The sequence below is a fragment of the Stenella coeruleoalba genome (assembly GCF_951394435.1).
Source record: "Stenella coeruleoalba genome assembly, chromosome: 2".
In the NCBI taxonomy this organism is placed as follows: Eukaryota; Metazoa; Chordata; class Mammalia; order Artiodactyla; family Delphinidae; genus Stenella; species Stenella coeruleoalba.
The window spans coordinates 9953379-9971743 of NC_137147.1; the positions used below are offsets into that span (position 1 = coordinate 9953379).

At 35.7% G+C, this 18365-nt stretch overlaps 1 protein-coding gene across 6 annotated transcripts in view; it reads right to left on the reverse strand.

Annotated features, from left to right (window-relative positions):
• PPP4R4 (protein phosphatase 4 regulatory subunit 4) overlaps nt 1-18365 on the reverse strand; it is a 119846-nt gene that overhangs the window by 25907 nt on the left and 75574 nt on the right. For 5 of the 6 annotated variants that reach the window (XM_079912132.1, XM_079912137.1, XM_079912136.1 and 2 more), the window contains 9 exons: nt 17184-17305; nt 14478-14600; nt 12752-12921; nt 12312-12431; nt 9910-9987; nt 8982-9065; nt 7964-8146; nt 3032-3137; nt 1391-1538 (listed from right to left, as the gene is read on the reverse strand). In XM_079912132.1, coding sequence (XP_079768258.1) covers nt 1391-1538; nt 3032-3137; nt 7964-8146; nt 8982-9065; nt 9910-9987; nt 12312-12431; nt 12752-12921; nt 14478-14600; nt 17184-17305 — 1134 coding nt within the window. The remainder of the gene's footprint in view (nt 1-1390; nt 1539-3031; nt 3138-7963; nt 8147-8981; nt 9066-9909; nt 9988-12311; nt 12432-12751; nt 12922-14477; nt 14601-17183; nt 17306-18365) is intronic. The other variant, XM_079912133.1, reaches the window with a different exon arrangement.

The window sequence follows — 18365 nt, forward strand, 5'->3', positions numbered from 1 at the left end:
AATGACGATTCAACACATTGGAAGCTATTTTTCTAGAATCACAACTTCAATTTGCAAAACGTTAACAATGTGGTTGGATCCCTTAGTTATTCACCAAGAGGTAAATTCTAAAGAATTATCAACGGGGTCTTTCAATTTACTTTAAATCACTTTAAATTTGCTTTAAATCTTAAGTCAAGGAAACGTCAGCTCTAGTTTGTAGAGCACAGGTTAAGATGCACAAAATACTAAAGCCAATGCAGTGGTACTTTCTGTATTTTCTCACCATAAAAATACAAAACAAAACCAATGTCTAGATGTGTCCCCCTTAAATAATGCTCACAGCATTCTTAGGCTGAACTTTTCAACATCTTCTGACAATTCTTCTTGGTATATTTTCTCTCAACAGCCATGCTATCAGTCTATGCTTATTGCCTGGCCAAGTCTTCCTGTTAAAAAGTATTAAATGGTTGCATGTTGTCTACAATGCACATCATTTTTTTATAAAACATACAAATATGTCACACAGCTTGAAACTAGCATGAAGCATGGCTGGCATGTGGAAGCTCAGCAGGGAGCTCTGGAGTTCCGTTCAGGAAGTCTTGGCCAACTGACTCTGTGTCTCCTACAGATGAGTTCCTCAAATTCAGAACAGAGGCATAGAGCACAAATACGAAATCTAATGGCTGAGGGTTTAAAATTCTCTTCAACTCATTATGCAATATACAAATAACTCAAACAGTATGCATGTGTGCTTAATGCCACTGAATTGTACAAAATAGTTAAAATAGTAAATTTTATGTTATGTATGTTTTACCACAATTAAAAAAAAATTAATATGCTTGTTTGGGGAGGAAAAAAAGGCAAAATACATTTATTCTTTTTTTCAGTTTCCAAGCAAGCCATTTTCAGGCCCGTTTCATTTAACTTCACAGTTATTTAATCAACTCCAATTACCATTTACTGGATTTTGAAAATGTGAGACAGTTAAAAGCCTTGGAAACAGCCTTACTTCTCTGAATAAATGGGCCTGTAAAAATGGGCAGATCTTCTCCAAGCCAACTTTCAACTATTTTTTTCCTTTAGTCTTAGAAGATATAGATAAATTAATCACATCTACTCAATCTTCTCTTGATGCCAATGTGTGTATCCAAGTGGCTGGAGAAGCCTGCCAGTCTGGCTGTGACTACTGCTATCAGCCCAATAAACTAAAGACCTGAGACAGTGTTAAAAGATCACGCTTCCAGGTCCTACTGAGGCTCAGTTAAGTCTACCAAGAATTTCAAACCGAGTATAAATTCTTCACTTGATTATTTTTAATTGACTAAGAAAATGCTTTGGCATATATTCATCACAGTAGATACATAAAAAATACAATTTTTTCAAGTATTTTCTTGGATTGGTACCATACCTCACATTTGCTACTGGATCATGTGTCAGTTCAATAGCAGGTAGAAAGAAATATTTACAGAAAAATGATTTGGAAAAGATCTCTATAATAAATTCACAGGTATCCAAAAACCGGAGTCTATTCCAATAACTTTTTCCTTGGCCCAGTTCTAGAAACAACAACAAAAAATTGTAAGTTTAATTTTTCCTACATAAAATTTCATGTGAAAAAAATCACTAAGTCCATGACAATTTTTTTTATATCCACAATTTGTTTAGCAAAAACAAGAGATAAGGGGGAAAAAATCGTATTATATACCCCCAAATTAATAGCACCTGAAAAAACAGAAAAAACGTATTAAACATTGCATTCAGTTCCATGAGCATTTATTAAATATTGAATGAACATATCTACTATTTTCTGATTACCCACCATGTACTAAGTACTTTATACATATTATCTCATTAAATCCTGAAAGTCAATCCAATGGGATGAGAATAAATTTATTCCTCCTAAAAGGTAAGGATACTGAGATTCAGAGAGGTTAAAGCCACAGAGCTGGAAAGTACAGACCTAGAATTCAAATGCAGGTCTGTATAACTTCAAAATCTTTAACCAATGAAATTAACTGTTTTCTTCTTCTCGTTTCCTTAAAAATGCTTTGAAGTAAAATCATATGTAAACACGATATCACTGAAAATCATTCAGGTCAATGTTGAAAGGATAATTTTCTCTCCCTTATTACAGAAATGTTCAAAAGCAAAATTCTTAATATTTAAAACCAAATAGAATCTCCATTCAAAATAAAACATTCTAAAGGTCAGGTCCTACCACTAAAAAAATGAAAACTGAATTAAAATGCAGTAAAAAAAAAGGAAGATTAAAGTATATTGAGCATTATTTTTTCTTAAATGGAATTTTATGTACTCGAATTTTTTTGAAAAGTGGTGATCCATACTTAAAATGGTAAACTCCAATAACCAGAAAAATTCCATTACCTGCCTGTGCTGGATAACAGAGTTTAATAAAAGCATTAAGACACTACAGTCAAAGCAAGTACACAATAATTAACAAATTCACTAAGTATATATAGGTGCGCACCACTACTTCTAGAATTAACATTTTAACAAAAAGTTTTTGTCTTTGTTTTAGCCCATAGCAAATTAAAATAAATTTGCATTTGTTAATTGACAATTTTTTAAGACATTATAAACCACCTCGGCTTACCAGATTCACATTCATGTGTACTATCAAGTCTATTCAAGGGAACAAAACTCACATTCTGTGATATTTAAAATAGGAACATAAAACAAATTATTAGATTCAAGGGTAGCCTACTTATATATCTTAGTTCCAAATTGTATTAATCAGGATAGAAACTGGGCTTTCAACAATAAGTATACATATTTTAATTTCTCAAGTGTAGAAATTCACAAAAGGCAGCCTAGAGTAGTCACTACTCTCATTCATCACAAATCTGATCCTGTCAAAGATTTCTAAAACAAGCCAAAAAAATTAGCCTACAAAACTCGAATGCAAATATATACCAACACTGGCCTAATTATTCATGGCAAAATGATACATAATATAAGTCAGCTCTAACTAAGGCCAACCAGTTTGTTTACTTTCTATTTTTCAAAATGAGAGACAATGATTACTTACGTTCAATTAATTTTTGAATGACCTCGTGTCTCTGTTCTTGTTTACGATTGTAACGTAGAAAAATGCATAGAGTTCGCGAAGCGGCCTTTTGGACAGGTAAGACATTCTTAAAGGAATAAGGAAGACAAATTAAACCAGTCTAATAGTATATACTCTGAATAATTTGGCCCCATAAATCTATTTTAAGCTATTGACTAAAAGTAAAAGCAGTATTGCCTACCTCTCAAGTCACTGTGGAAGTGTCTTCATAATTTAATGTTACCATCGCTCAGGCAAATCAACTCATCTACTATCACACTACAAAGTTAATTCAATTTGGCAGTCATTTCCAAGTCATCCAGATTTGATTTATATTTGACTCTCATTTCCTTGCCACTTCATCTTAAGTGATATTCTCCCCAAATTAATCTCAACCACCTCTGGACCTTGTCACTCATTTATTCAACAAACATTTGTTAGAACATACCCTGTGTCAGGTATCTCACCAAAGATGTGCAACTTCTAAAATATAAACTCAGAGATCCCATGACCAGGTATATGTCAGATCCCTCTGGCTTAGTTCGGCCTCTTCCACCTCAATGCCATTCTTGGAGGTCCCCGGTCCATGACACAGATAAAGCTTAGAACCCAAGGGACAACATACCAATTACTCTTACCAGTGTTTTAAACTCCTTTGTCCTTTGAATTTCTGTCACACCACTGGGCAGAACCTTAATTCTAAATGAATTCAACCATTCATCTTTACTGGATTTGGGTTCAAATGATGTATTAGAGAAAAATCTCTCAATCAGATATACTGTATCCAGTATAGATTCATGTTCACCATCTTGACTTACATATAAATATTATAACAATCAATTCTTGACGATTCAGACTATTATACTAGGATCCTTGAAATTCAAGTAGGAAAAACTATACATTGCTCAGAGAGTACTGCCTGCTACCTCCTCTCATATTTTTTTTTTAAATCTTACTTTTAAATCAATCTTTTTTTTTTTTTTAAAGATGTTGGGGGGTAGGAGTTTATTTATTTATTTATTTATTTTTGCTGTGTTGGGTCTTCCTTTCTGTGTGAGGGCTTTCTCTAGTTGTGGCAAGTGGGGGCCACTCTTCATCGCGGTGCGCGGGCCTCTCACTATCGCGGCCTCTTGTTGCGGAGCACAGGCTCCAGACGCGCAGGCTCAGTAGTTGTGGCTCACGGGCCTAGTTGCTCCGCGGCATGTGGGATCCTCCCAGACCAGGGCTCGAACCCATGTCCCCTGCATTAGCAGGCAGATTCTCAACCACTGCACCACCAGGGAAGCCCCTCCTCTCATATTTTATACAAGTTATTTCCATTCTATTGAGAACCATTTCATGTGGTGCTTTTAATCGAATATAAAAGAAGAATATTCACTATGAGTTAGAACAGAAAATTTAAGAAATGTACATAAACAGAAATATCAGTGGAATTACGGAAAATGAATTTTAGATAAATGAACTAAATAAAAGGATGTTACTCTTTTCTTTCATTTTTTGTATACTAATAGAATTTCAAATGCATAAACACTAGTCATTTGAAATAAAAATAGTTTAAAATACGTGTATTTTATACGTCACAGTATAAGGTAATGTCTTTTGGGCCAGAAATGAAAGATAAAAGTAATTATATCAAAACAAGTAAAAGCCAGTTTAAAGAAGTCGTGACCACTTAAGCATGCGAATAATGACTGTAATTGATTAAAACATTATTTAATATAAAATGATGAGTCTAAAAGAAAGAGACAAAAACAAAATTCATTCATCATCATTGGAAGTGGCTACTGCACCACTTCAGAGTTTTCCTAACTCCGAAAATTGATAATTAGAGGGAAAGAAATAAGAATTTACCCTCTCTTTACATTAGGAAATATATTTTAGGGTAAATAAATTACCCAAGTAGATGTAAAAAAAAGGCATTTCTCCTGAGAAGAATGCCATCAACAATGTAGAAGAAAAGACAGAATTTAAAAAATCATTTTTCTGCAAGTTATAATGAAATAACTGATCAGGCAAGGATCATCACTGGATGCTAAAACTAATGGGTAAAAGCTTGGTGGGAAACTGGGTATTCCGAGTGTTGAAGTGTCAGCTTCAGATTGTGACGCAGATCACAAGAGAGAAAACACAATTTTGCAGTAGGCTAACAGAGCTGTCCCCATCTGCACAACAACTCCTAGCTCACTTACGGAGGGACAGCCGTCCAGACACAATGCAACATAAAATACACAGCAGCATTTATGAAGTATTCTTGCCAAAAACGTTTAACCTAAGACTCGGCAAGCCCTTATCAAACCTCCAGTTTAGAAGAAATATGGAGAAGAGATAAACAAGTTAATCCATGAAGACATTCTACAGAACAACTAAGTCTCTTCCTCAATTCAATGTCATGAAAAAGTGGGGAAGGGCGAAGAGGGAATCTGTCCTGCATTAAAGGAGAACTAAGAGATGTAACCACCTAAGGCAATGTATAGATCTTACTTGGATCCTATATGGAATAAAACAACTGTCACACATATTTGGGGCACAATTGGTAAATTTTAATATGAACTTTAAATGATACTAAAGATAATTGTTCATTTTGTCAAATGTAATAATTGTATCATAGTTATATAGGGCAATGTCCTTTTTTAGAGATGAATACTGAAATGTTTAGAAATAAAAATACAATGATATCTATAATTAAAATTTTTCAGCACGATGAAATAGAAAATACGTCAGAATGTTGACAACTGTTAAACCTAGGTGATGGGTGTGTGAGGGTTCATTATAGTATTTTCTCTGCCTTTCTGCGTTTTAAATTTTTTTCATAACTAAAGCAGGAAAAAATGTTAGTTTCTGTCATTCCTCTACTCAAAACCTTCCAAAGCCTTCCCCTGTATCACAGAATACAATCTACGATCTACCTCATGGCCTTCAAGCACCTGCGTGTTGTGGGCCCAGCGACCTCTCCAGCCTCATCTCTCGCTAACGACCGCCACACGGGCTTCCTTGCTGCTCCTCACACAACCAAGCACACGCCGTATCACACCTTTGCGTCCACTCTTCCCTTTGCGGGGACCACCTGTCCTTCAGACCTCCACATGGTCACTCCCTTACTTGGTCCAAGCCTCTGCACAAAGCATATTTAATCAGAAAGGGCTTTTTCCTGACCACTATATTCACAATACCATCCTACGACCCTCCATCACTTTCTTCCCCTCTACCCTGGTTTTTAATTCCTCCTTGTACTTTTCATCCCTGGTGTATGATGTATGTATTATATGTGTTTATTTTCTGTCTCTAATAGAATTTAAAGTTCTATGAGAACAAGTCCTTTGTCTTTTCATTCACTACTGTGCTCCTAGCATATAGTATAGTACTCAGCACATAGTAAGTGCTCAATAAATTTTGTTAAATGAATGAATATTACGACCATTAGATACGGAACTAAAAATATAATCTTTTCTCCAGGGAATATTGAAACAGAATATAAGTGTCTTTTTTGATCATGGAAAATGTGCTATAGTGAATCACGTATTTCTTTTTAAGTGTGGAATTACCTCCTTGTAAAAGAAAACATAAAGCAGATCCCTCAGGCTTGAAAGTATTTTGTTCACACTATGTTATAAATCATTTCTCTTTCCTGATAAGGGAAAGTACAAATATGGAATAATTATGTATTCTTAGCTTTCTAAACACAAAGACACTTACTAAGTAATCAGGCTGAGACAATTAAGATCAAGATCACCTGTTAATATATTTATTTTATTTTACTATTTATCACTTCCCACATGACCACCATGTAAGAATGCAAGGTCCTTTAGAGCAGGATTCTGTCTGTCTTATTCACCCTATATCCCCAGCTCTTAGAACAGTGCCTGACACAGCAGACTCGAATAATTAACTGCTGAATACAGCAATTAATAAATTCTGCTTGATTTCATGTGAAATTTTCTATGTGGTGCATTCACACATTATCCTCTGAGAAGGAACTTATTTTTGTCAATATCAATTTTTAAGATTATTACATCTATAAAATAACCTTCAACCCCTAGACTTTGCTTTGATACATGAAACAAACTTCATGTAGAGGTGTTAGGTCATAAGATATATGCCTTTTTCCTTTTTTTTTTTAGTTAAGTTGTAAATGACACCAATAATGTCATTTTTTTCCTCTTTGAAGCTAAACCTGATTTGGGGTTTTTGAGATGGCTACTAGATTTTGTTATCTCACTTTTTTTGAGAACAATAAGAATTCAAAGTACTTTTTTAATAGTTTCTAAAACATATACATTATGCAGAACTTTTTTATACTTCAAAAAATGGTAGTAGGATGTCATATTCAATGTATAGTGAACTGAGGGTTAAACAATCCTCTCTGGAAATTTTAAGGAAAAAGGTAGACAACTTACTCTATGGGGAAATTTGAATACAAGTCTTTTTTTTTCCCCCTACTTTGACTCTAATTTTGAGGTTATCCATAGTAGGGCATCCGTGTTTTTTGTATACATTTTATTTGTAACAAGTCACTGTTCAGGTACTATAAAAGAAAAAGAACCCAAACTAGTATTAAGGGGCTTAAGGGATACCCTTAAGGCAACAGGGCACAGCTGAGGCCATGAGACATGAAAGGTGTACATGAGAGCAAAAGGCACTTTGCAGTTGAGATCACTGGCTCCTGCCAACCTCTCCCTTGAGAAGAACGGTATCAAGCTTGCAGTGCATGTGTTTACACTCTCCCTGTGCATCCCTCTCTCCAGCTAGGCAGAAGCTGATGAAAAGGAGAACCGGTGGGGAAGCAAAGGTAACACCCCTCCAGGCAGAAGGGCATGAACTGAGTGTGTCGTTCTATTTCAAGAATGTGGATAATTTGGTTAATTCCAAAACAGAAGCAAGTTCAAGAGAAAGTCAGATAACAGGTATTGGGCTCACATTTGTCATCACGATTGTGAACATTCTTTGCAAGAAACGGTAATAAATCTGATCACTTGATATGACGTGCGGCAGACAGGCGTATTTCTGGAGCAGCTTCTCGTGAGTTCTCCACTTTAAAGAGGCTGCAGCTCGCTGCTCAGCAGCTGTGAGAGCTGGAATCAAGTCAGGGAGAGATGATAACTAAAGAAGAAAACACATCAAGAGAATCAAAGATAATTAAAGAAATCAGTTTCAGCACTCAGCCAAATTATTCAGTCTTACAATACACCGGGGAGGGGGAACTCTTAACCTTTTCGGAAATTAGGAGGCATCTTAGTTGTCACAGGGAAGTAAATATTTATTAAAATCAAATACTTAAAAAAAAATCTATATATAAAATTTATGATTACTGGAAACAAAATTTTGAAAGAGACTGGGATTCACAACCCTTCTAAAGTAAAATGTATTCTATTTCACTGTCAGCAGACTTTGACCTTCTAAATTCCTACCTTTCTGTCCTCAACAGTTGCTATTCTTTGCAGTAATAATAAATGCTAATAAGAACTGAAAATATGAATGTAAACTCCAAGGACAATAAATAAGGACTGTGGTAATGTAAGAATGGTAGAGGACAAATGTAAAATAGATAGCTAGTAGGAAGAGCTGCATCTCACGGGGAGATCAGCTCCGTGCTTTGTGACCACCTAGCGGGGTGGGATAGGGAGGGTGGGAGGGAGACGCAAGAGGGAGGGGATATGGGGATATATGTATATGTATAGCTGATTCACTTTGTTAAATAGCAGAAACTAACACACTATTGTAAAGCAATTATACTCCAATAAAGATGTTTAAAAAAAAAAGGGAATGGTAGAGGAAATTCAAGCTGTTCAAACTCTAGCAGACATTTACTGCGCACCTACTATGTGGCAAGCACTATTTTAAATGTTTTTCATACACTTCTGTTGATTCCTCACAACTCTGCAGAGTAAGGTAGGCCATATAATGTCCAGAAACTTTTTTGATACATGGGATTTACCTTATTTTCTTGAACACTGCTTTCTCCACCAGTAGACATAAGTTCCAGGATTTCTGGAAGATGATCTATGAGAGCATCTAGTACCTTTTAACAAAGATATTGATTACTCTTCTTGTGATGGCTGTTTTTCTAATCTTAGATTAATCAACATGCCAATTTCTACACAGAAATAGTATGAGTTACCAAACAGCATTTTGGGGGTTTCTATTTTCTTGCTCTGTCATCTTCTTGCTGCAAAGTCTTAGAAACAAAATTAGCTACCTTGATCAAACTGCCTTTGAAAAGAGATTAGTATGTCTGCCTCTTGATAATATTCAAATCGTCTAGATCTGAGACAGCCTGACAACATGCTCAAAACTGCCTCCCAACTTTTGAAAAGCAGTTTAAGTCAGACGACACCTTCAGTGATGTCTAATGTTGAGGAGTTGAGACTTGGCAAGCTAGCAGTCATTTGGGTGAATAGGATATAGTAGATAAAGCATCAAAATAAAGTATTCCAAAGCCTCCACAAGTATACTCCCCAAACAATGCTAGGAGAAACAAAAAGATATAAAATGTGATATAACATATGATCACAAGTATGTAAAATTTTAAAAACTTTATATAGAAAAAATAGAAAATGAAAAAATATAAGACAAGAGAAACAGTGATCAGAACTAAAAGTATTCTTTTGTCTGTCTACTTTTTGACCTTTCCAAAATTTTCCATAACAAACAAATATACATGTATATTTTAAAACCTACTATTTTAAAAAGATATTCCCAATTTCTAGTCTATGATACAGTGGCATATCGACTTGAAGCTTCTGGGGCTAGTCAGCTATTAGAATTCATGCAATTCCCAAGAAGCAGGAAAATAAAAGAAAAAAGGCATTGACATATTCAAACTTAATATAAAAGAAGTAAAAAGCAAAGTAAGAAGGTATTACCTCCAATGATTCATCTTGTAATAATGTTATTAGTTCTTTATGTATTAAATACACTCCAGAATTCAGAAGTTTAGAAACCTAGAATGGAGCAATAAAGTCTCTCAGATTTGAGACTACTAGACATATAAAGGTTATAAAAACAATTTTTAAAAGAGTAATCCCTGTTAGATTTTCTTCTAAAATGAGACTTGTTTACAACACAACTATAAAATTAGATTTCTAGAAAAATTACTTGCATACGTAAGCTTTTCAGTCTGCTTCCTAACACGCTGGAGTGTGTGAACATATGAGGGTCGGGAGTGTAGAAGAATGGATTTATCAGTCATAACTTCCCTCTCACAAGCACTAATGAGCCCATGGATGCCTGTAGTTCACATTTTAAAGTCTCAGAGCAGCCAACAGGGTCTTTCAAGGGAAACCAGCCATGGGAGCATTCATCTCGGTTCAGAGCTCCCAGAGGGGACAAATTCTACTGAAGGCCAGTAGCCACATAGGGATAGAGAAAACTCCTAAGCAAGCAAAACTTCGAAGACTTTTCCCATCAAAGACTTCAATCAGCAAGAGAGGAGTTGGGAGTTGGGAGAATCTAGACTAAACCAACTCCTTTGTGAACTGTTTTTTTTTTTTCCCTGTAGACAAGCAACAGTAAAAATCTGCAATGGTAGATTCACCAGTTTCTATTTCACCTTTAAGTTTTTGGGTTATTTTTTCCACATACTGGGTTTCTGAGTAAGGTTTTACTTGAAAAAGGGGTTCCTAGACAAAGAAGGTGTTTTAAAAGTCTTTGCTCTACAGGGTTGTTTTTGACTTTTTGAAAGTACTTTCAAAATATTATTTTTCTGAAAAACAAGAATAAACTCAGAACATACTAAAGTAATTATCAGAATCCAACAATAATACTGTTAAGGAAATTTAAATCCACCAGTGAATTTCATTATTTAAAAGGACAAACCTAGACTAACCATTCATTTATGAAGTATCATCTTAACCTACCTACATGGTATGATTGTCAGAATACAGAAATTAGCCACCCAGCAAATAGCTAAATCAATGATTTCCAAACTCACTTCTACTGGTGAAATATTTTTGTGTACATATTTCAATTTTTTTTTTCTATGGTGCTAACACATTATGTCCACTTATAGTGGACATAAATAAAATGAAATATTAAAGGTATGAGATAAAAATAAACATAAATAGAAACTCTCGTATTGCATAAATATTGCTTTCTCAGACTCTAATCTCATGCAATCATCTCTGGAGACCACCAATCTAGACAAATACAAGCGTGCATGGTAACCATGCCTAAATACCCACTTAATACATATTAGAGACAAGTAGTTCACTCAGCCAGCCAGTGCCCTCTGCCCTCTCTCCTCCTCCAAAAGCATATTCCTATATGCATATTTACAAAGATGACTTAATTGTTCAACACTGAATTATTTTAATTAATTACACCATTTAAAGGGAATATTTTCTGGACTTTGCAGAATGAACATTCATTTCATTCACACCAGAAAAAAAATGTTATTCAAAAGAAGCAAAGCCTATCATTCAATAGCCAAGAGTCTTAAGTAACATTTCTAATGCTGCTATGGATATCCTTTGCACTTTCAGCTAATCTGACAATGCTCTGAACACAGTGCAAGGAAGGGGATGAAATATTCTCACTGAGAATAAGAATATTTATTATACCTCTCATAAAAGAAGGGAATATTTTATTAACCCACACAGATATTTTTATGTGACAGTCCTAAAGTTGGCAAGTTATAGGTTATACATGTTTACTGCAGTTATAGCAACATGTACTTACTGCAATCACTCGAGAAACATGCCCTAAATTTCAATCTCAAGGGTTAAGAAGTTAATTATATTCATCATAAAGTTTAAATTCACTTTTGCTCTTACAATATGGAGAGTTGTTGTAACAGCTGAATCTAAAAGCTGTGCTCACGAAACATGATCCATTTGCAGTAAAAACCATAAATTTAAATAATCTATCTCTCAATTTTCCATGTGTACTCGAGTTCTTAAGTTTAGGTGTAAAGCTAAATATAAACATTATAAAGCATATAAAAACTGATTTTACTTCCAGATCTGTAACAGCCACATCCATACCACAATGTCTGGCTTAAAGTAAGGATTTACTAGAGATATACTGAACGAATGGATTAATACCTGTTAAACGAATATAACGTATTTATGTAAATGAATTCTGTGTAACGTTCTAAAGAGAATTACGGGAATTTTTCAATATTTAGGACTAGAATATGAGAGCGATATGGAGCCTGTATCTTTTAATAAATCTGTAAACAGATGTGTACAAAATATCAAAGAATCATATACTACATGTAGGTAGAATTAACAACAAACGTAAAGTGGTAGCACTGTTTCAGACTTACTTCATGAAAGCAAATAGCAATAGTGTATCTGACTGGTACTTCAGGGTCATGACAAAGGCGGAAGAATGTAGAATAGAGATCCATGTGGAAATTTTTAGGATCAACAAAAACAGTCATGGCCTGGTGGAGGTGGGAGGGAGAAGATGAGTGGGAAGGAGAGAAAAACATGCATCAACACCTCTTATTATAATCATGTCACTTAAACTGAATCATGTCCTCTGAATCATAATTTAGTTATAAGCCATATTTGGAAGATCCAAATGCATGCATATAATTCTAATATATATACTTACACAGAGATAAATATAAATTAACCAACATACACCAGACATAATGTGATGTAGCAAGTGTCAAATATGGCATTATTTTTCAATGCAATCTATTCACGTTTTTAAGTTAAAATTAAAACGTTTAGCCAATACAAATGTATAATTTATTACCGGAAAGTTATAAGCACAGTTCTTCCGTACTGAAATATATTTCTTCTCCTGCTCTAAGATTTGGGGTGGAATCTGGTTTTCATTGTGTCCATTTTCCTGTTGCAAACCCAATGTACAAAGTTTCTTATAAAACTCCAAAAATCTCAAGTGTTGATCTGGAGTAAATATTCCTAAAACAAATGCAAAACCTTTACTCAACATTTTAATTGAAAACAATAATTAAAAAGGGAAAAGCAAAGTGCAGTAAAAATAACTGGAACCAAATATTTAAATAAATGGTTGGAAATCATAAATAAAAGCAACAATGAAAAAAGAATAACTATTGTGAAGAAATCTAATGGTTCTTCACCTTATGTTAATTTTAATAATATTTTCATTTTAATTTCGATAGTATAAAACTATGCAACACAGGAATTACATCTGCATTAATTTCTGCAGCATGTACCATTGTATATACCACTAATGAGTCACTACAATAATAATATGGCAGCCATTATTGCTATTTACTTACGGTAAATATGCTAAAGTTGCCTACAGAAAAGACATGCACATATGTCTGCAGAGAAGGAGCTTAAAAATGGAATCTGAGAGAATTCCCTGGCAGTCCAGTGGTTAAGACTTGGCACTTGCACTGCTGTGGGCCCAGGTTCAATCCCTGGTCAGGAAACTAAGATCCCAGAAGCGGTAAGGCCCAGCCAAAAAAAAAAAAACAAAGGAATCTGAAAGACGGTGAAGTAAACTCAAAATAATTTTGGTCAATGGAATGCACTGGTTCCACATTCACATACCGTCTTAGGAAGCTAGTAACTCAACATATATTGCAATAATTTTTTTCAACAGTCTATTAAAAGTCCACAATCTGCATAAAAATATGTTTTCTATGCTAGATTGTTATAATTTAATTAATACTTACATTATTTTAGTAAGCTAAGAACTGAGTAATATGTTCAGAATGCCAAGAGTTACAGGTATTATTCTGCATTCTAAGCTGAACTGCTCATGTGATATATTAATTATTCTACAAAAAGTTAGTAAGAGTATACTTACTATGCACAATAGTTAATATACCTGAGCTTCTATTATCATATACCAACTAATACATAAAGATAAAATATTCAGAAATTTAAAAGGCTATGCCTACTTCACTCTGCCATTGTTTTTTTTTTTTTTTTAATAGTTTATTTTATTTATTTATTTATTTTTGGCTGCATTGGGTCTTTATTGCTGTGCGTGGGCTTTCTCTAGCAGCGGTGAGCAGGGGCTACTCTTCACTGTGGTGCACAGGCTTCTCATTGCAGTGTCTTCTCTTGTTGCGAAGCAGGGACTCTAGGTGTGTGGGCTTCAGTAGTTGTGGCACACGGGCTCAGCAGCTGTGGCTCGCGGGCTCTAGAGCACAGATTCAGTAGTTGTGGTGCATGGGCTTAGTTGCTCCGTGGCATGTGAGATCTTCCCAGACCAGGGCTCGAACCTGTGTCGCCTGCGTTAGTAGGCAGATTCCTAACCACTGCGTCACCAGGGAAGCCCCTGCGATTGTTCTTTCATATAGGTTCTACGGGTGAAAAAGTCATTTCTAACTGTGTTCTAAATTATGCTATCAAAATTCTAAGATCTCTTAAGATTTTACACACTTAAAGGGTAGGCTTTACAACTGAAGAGCTAAAGTTTTGTGGCTAAAAGAAAAGGGAAAAATTATCTATAATCTTGACATTCTTAGGACATAGCATACCATACAGTCCATGGCATAGTTTTCCTAAATGGAAAGATAAGGAAATAAGAATTGATTCATCTGCTTTGAAAGATTTTTCACAAAACGATTTCACTAAGGGAAGTATAGTTTGACTTCTGTCATCTGAAAAACAAGAATAAAACATAGTTTAGATCCAGTTGCCCACACTGCACATGTAGAAATTAATGCATGTACACACATTCCAGAAAGAAAAATTACTATGTTAGTCTCAGAGTAACAGAAAATATCTGAAAACAATGATGATGGAGGGATGACTTAAAGAATAGGTGAGAGATAAGTGGGAAACATCAAAAACTTTTATGCCAGGCTAAGAGGTTTGGACTTGACACCACAGGCCATAGGGAATAAACTATAGAGTGACTACAAATTAAAAAGCTAAGATGATTGAGGTTTTGAGTCTGAATAACTACAAGAATGCTAATACTACTAGTATAAATAGATGAGTAGCAGGAATTCTCTTCTGCATACATCTCACACCATGCTGCATTTTGTCATTTCATTTTTGATTGAAAGTAAGTTAGCTTATATTACATTCTGTATAATGAATTTCTTCGCTTTTCCTTCCTATACAACTCTTTTTTAAAAAGTGAATTCATTCTTTGAGTATGCCTGCTTAGGTCATAAGTTTCTGATATCAACAATATTTAAGTTTTGATTCCAAATGCTCCCTGAATTTCCCACAGTTCTCTTAAACTTTCAGAAATAAATCACTACTTTATTAAGGGTCTGACAATACTAAGTAAAACCCTGTAACAGGTTTATTGGTATTATTATTATTACTGTTATTATTATCAACACATTTCAGTACCATACCCACTGTTTTTACTAAATAACATTCATTCGACATTTATTGAATTTCTCAGACAACAAGCATTAACAGAAGTAGAAAGATGAATAAAAAGTTCTCTGAACTTGAGAAACTCAGACCAGCAAAGAAGTCAAACACAAAAAATATCATAAGACAATGTGATCACTATTTTAACAGTTAGTATAAGGCAGGAGTCTGCAAACTATTTTTGCAAATATTCTAGGCTTTGTAGTTTATCTGTCCCAAGTATTCAACTCTGTCACTTTGGCACAAAACAGCTACAGACAATACATAAACAAATGGGAGTGGCTGTGTTCCCATAAGCTCTATTTACAAAAACTGGTGGCAGCAGGATTTGTCCTAGAGGCCATAGTTTGCCAACCCCTGGTATAAAGGGATTTAGAAGATGTCAGAGAAGACACTGTTTTGAACTGGGCACTGAAAAGAAACAGCTGGCTAGGAGAAAAATAGAGGGAAGAGTGAAAAAGGAGAACATGAAAAGGCTAGAGGTTGAAAGAATTTGGTATGCCAAGATAACGGCAAATGCGGCTGGAGCACCAGATGCCAGAGGAGTGGGAAAGAACGGGAAGAAATAAAGCCATGAACACAGGTTAGGACAGATCTGTGATAACCGAGTGAGGGACAGGAAAAGCCCCAGATCAGAGATGATGCCCATGTTTCTAGTTTGGATGCCTAAGGGTGCCCCATTATTAGGACAAAGAGATTCATTTGTTCACTTATCAGATACTGCTGTTGCTACTCCTCTGGTTCATCCAATGGCCTAAATTATTATTCTGTAACATCCATACATCATAATTGTCCACATTGCAATAATCTTTAAGAGGGTCTCCTAGTTCAGTTAAAATATTATTAATCCAAAGTAATCCTACAGGGGCTTCCCTGGTGGCACAGTGATTAAGAATCTGCCTGCCAATGCAGGGGACACGGGTTTGAGCCCTGGTCCGGGAAGATCCCACATGCTGCGGAGCAACTAAGCCCATGCGCCACACTACTGAGCCTGTGCTCTAGAGCCCGTGAGCCACAACTACTAAGCCCGTGCGCCACAACTACTGAGCCCGTGCTCCACAACAAGAGAAGCCACCGTAATGAGAAGCCCGCACACCGCAACAAAGAGTAGCCCCCCTGCTCTCTGCAACTAGAGAAAGCCCATACACAGCAATGAAGACCCAATGCAGCCAAAAGTAAAATAAATAAATTTAAAAACAAAAACAAAGGAATCCTACAATTACACAATAGTGTTTTGCATCTGAGTACTTGACATTTGCCCTTCCAAATGTCACCCTGACAAAATAGTTAATTTGCACTGAACTAATGTCTAACATTGGTTAAGAATCTAGTCACACACTCAGTAGAGCAACTAATTTAATTGTCTCTGTGATTTTATTTGCACAACACTAAGAAACACCTCCTTACCCGTTCCCACCCAAATATCCCATCCCAGATTTCTCCTCCTGTGGCCACGAAATTTCCAGCATTAAAATATTAAGTAGAGGAAGCTGATTCAGAGATCGCTTTAGTCAAGATCTGTCTTAGGGTCAATTAGTTGAGCAAGTTAAAAACTAATCACCAACCCAAATTCTTAGCCCTACATACTAGTCAGTTAAATGTTGATGAAAGGAAAGAGAAGGGTAGGAAATATTCAACAACACCAGGTGCCAGGAGGGGAAAAGTGGCAGCAGAGAAGGCACCAAAAGAGAAAGGACCATAACCGAGAGAGAAGAAGGGAAGCCTAACATTTATCATGAAAGTTAACATAAGAAACTCCATCCTGCAGCTACCTTTACTCCTTACTAGTGATACAAAACACGGAAAAACAATGCTTTCAGAAGCAAAGATGTGTCCACATGAAGATTTACCTGTATCAAATATGTCGAGCAGATTAACCAAAGTTTCAAAAGCTGCAAGCCGCACGCTGCTGCCTTCATCCCTAGAAAGTTCTATTAATTCAGGGAGCACCACACTTTTTGTAAGTTCTGTCCTGCACAATAAGCGATAGAAGAAAATAAATCAAACCAACACATTTTTATCAAGAACTTACTAAGACCAAGTCACTGAGCTAAGTGTTACAGAAAATAGGAAACATCGTAAGGATATGGCTCCTGCTGTCTGGAAGCTCGCAGTCTGGCTGGGAAAGCATGATAGTATGAATACAAGAAACATCGATAGCAATTGCATATTTACTTAGGCAACTTATGGTAGTTGCTCAATATACTCAGTAAGTGAAGGTATTGTTCTGACAACTAACATGGTTGAACAATAAGACTGAATAAATGTTTATTAGCCACTTGTACTTCTTCTTTATGAAGTATATGCTCATTTTCTTTGCCCACTTGCCATATTATAAAAGTTGAGGGGAAATAAGGCATTATGGGGGACTTACATGTATGATACAAATATTTTCCCTTTTTCATTAGTTCCTCTTAGCAAACTGGATTATAGGTAATTTTTTTCAGGAAGTGGGTGTAGATTGCATATTGCCTAAACTAATATATCTATAAGAATATCTTTCTCTTCCCTCACATGTAAATTCTGCCCCAGCCAGACATATATGGAATAGAAGTCTAAGGATCTAAGGATCTAAAGATCCTAATATCTGTATAAGTCCAGTTTTATCAGTCTAGATGCTCGTAACTACAACCTAACCCTTTCATGATGTCAAAAGGGGGTAAAATACAGGGTCAGGAATAACAAGATGAACGAAATAAGCAAGCTTGCCCAGAGAGCCATCCAGGAATTCTGGGGTCTGGCTGTGTGATTTGGAGTCATCTGATGGTAGCTGTCTGCTTCAGCTTAAATACTGATGATGATTCTGAGTTCTATGGTCAGCCAGGACAGCACAATCAATTCGAGGAACCCTCTCCTTTGTGCCTTCTCCACCGACCTGTTCTAAGGAGACTGGGTCTGAAGAAACACTGGGGACCTACGCATCTCCAGCTCTCTTTTCACAAGACAAGTTGCCTCTAGAGTTCTGGCTGGGCCCTTCCCTACATGCTCCCCCTTCATCAACAGACTTCCAATCTGACAAAAGACAAAAATAA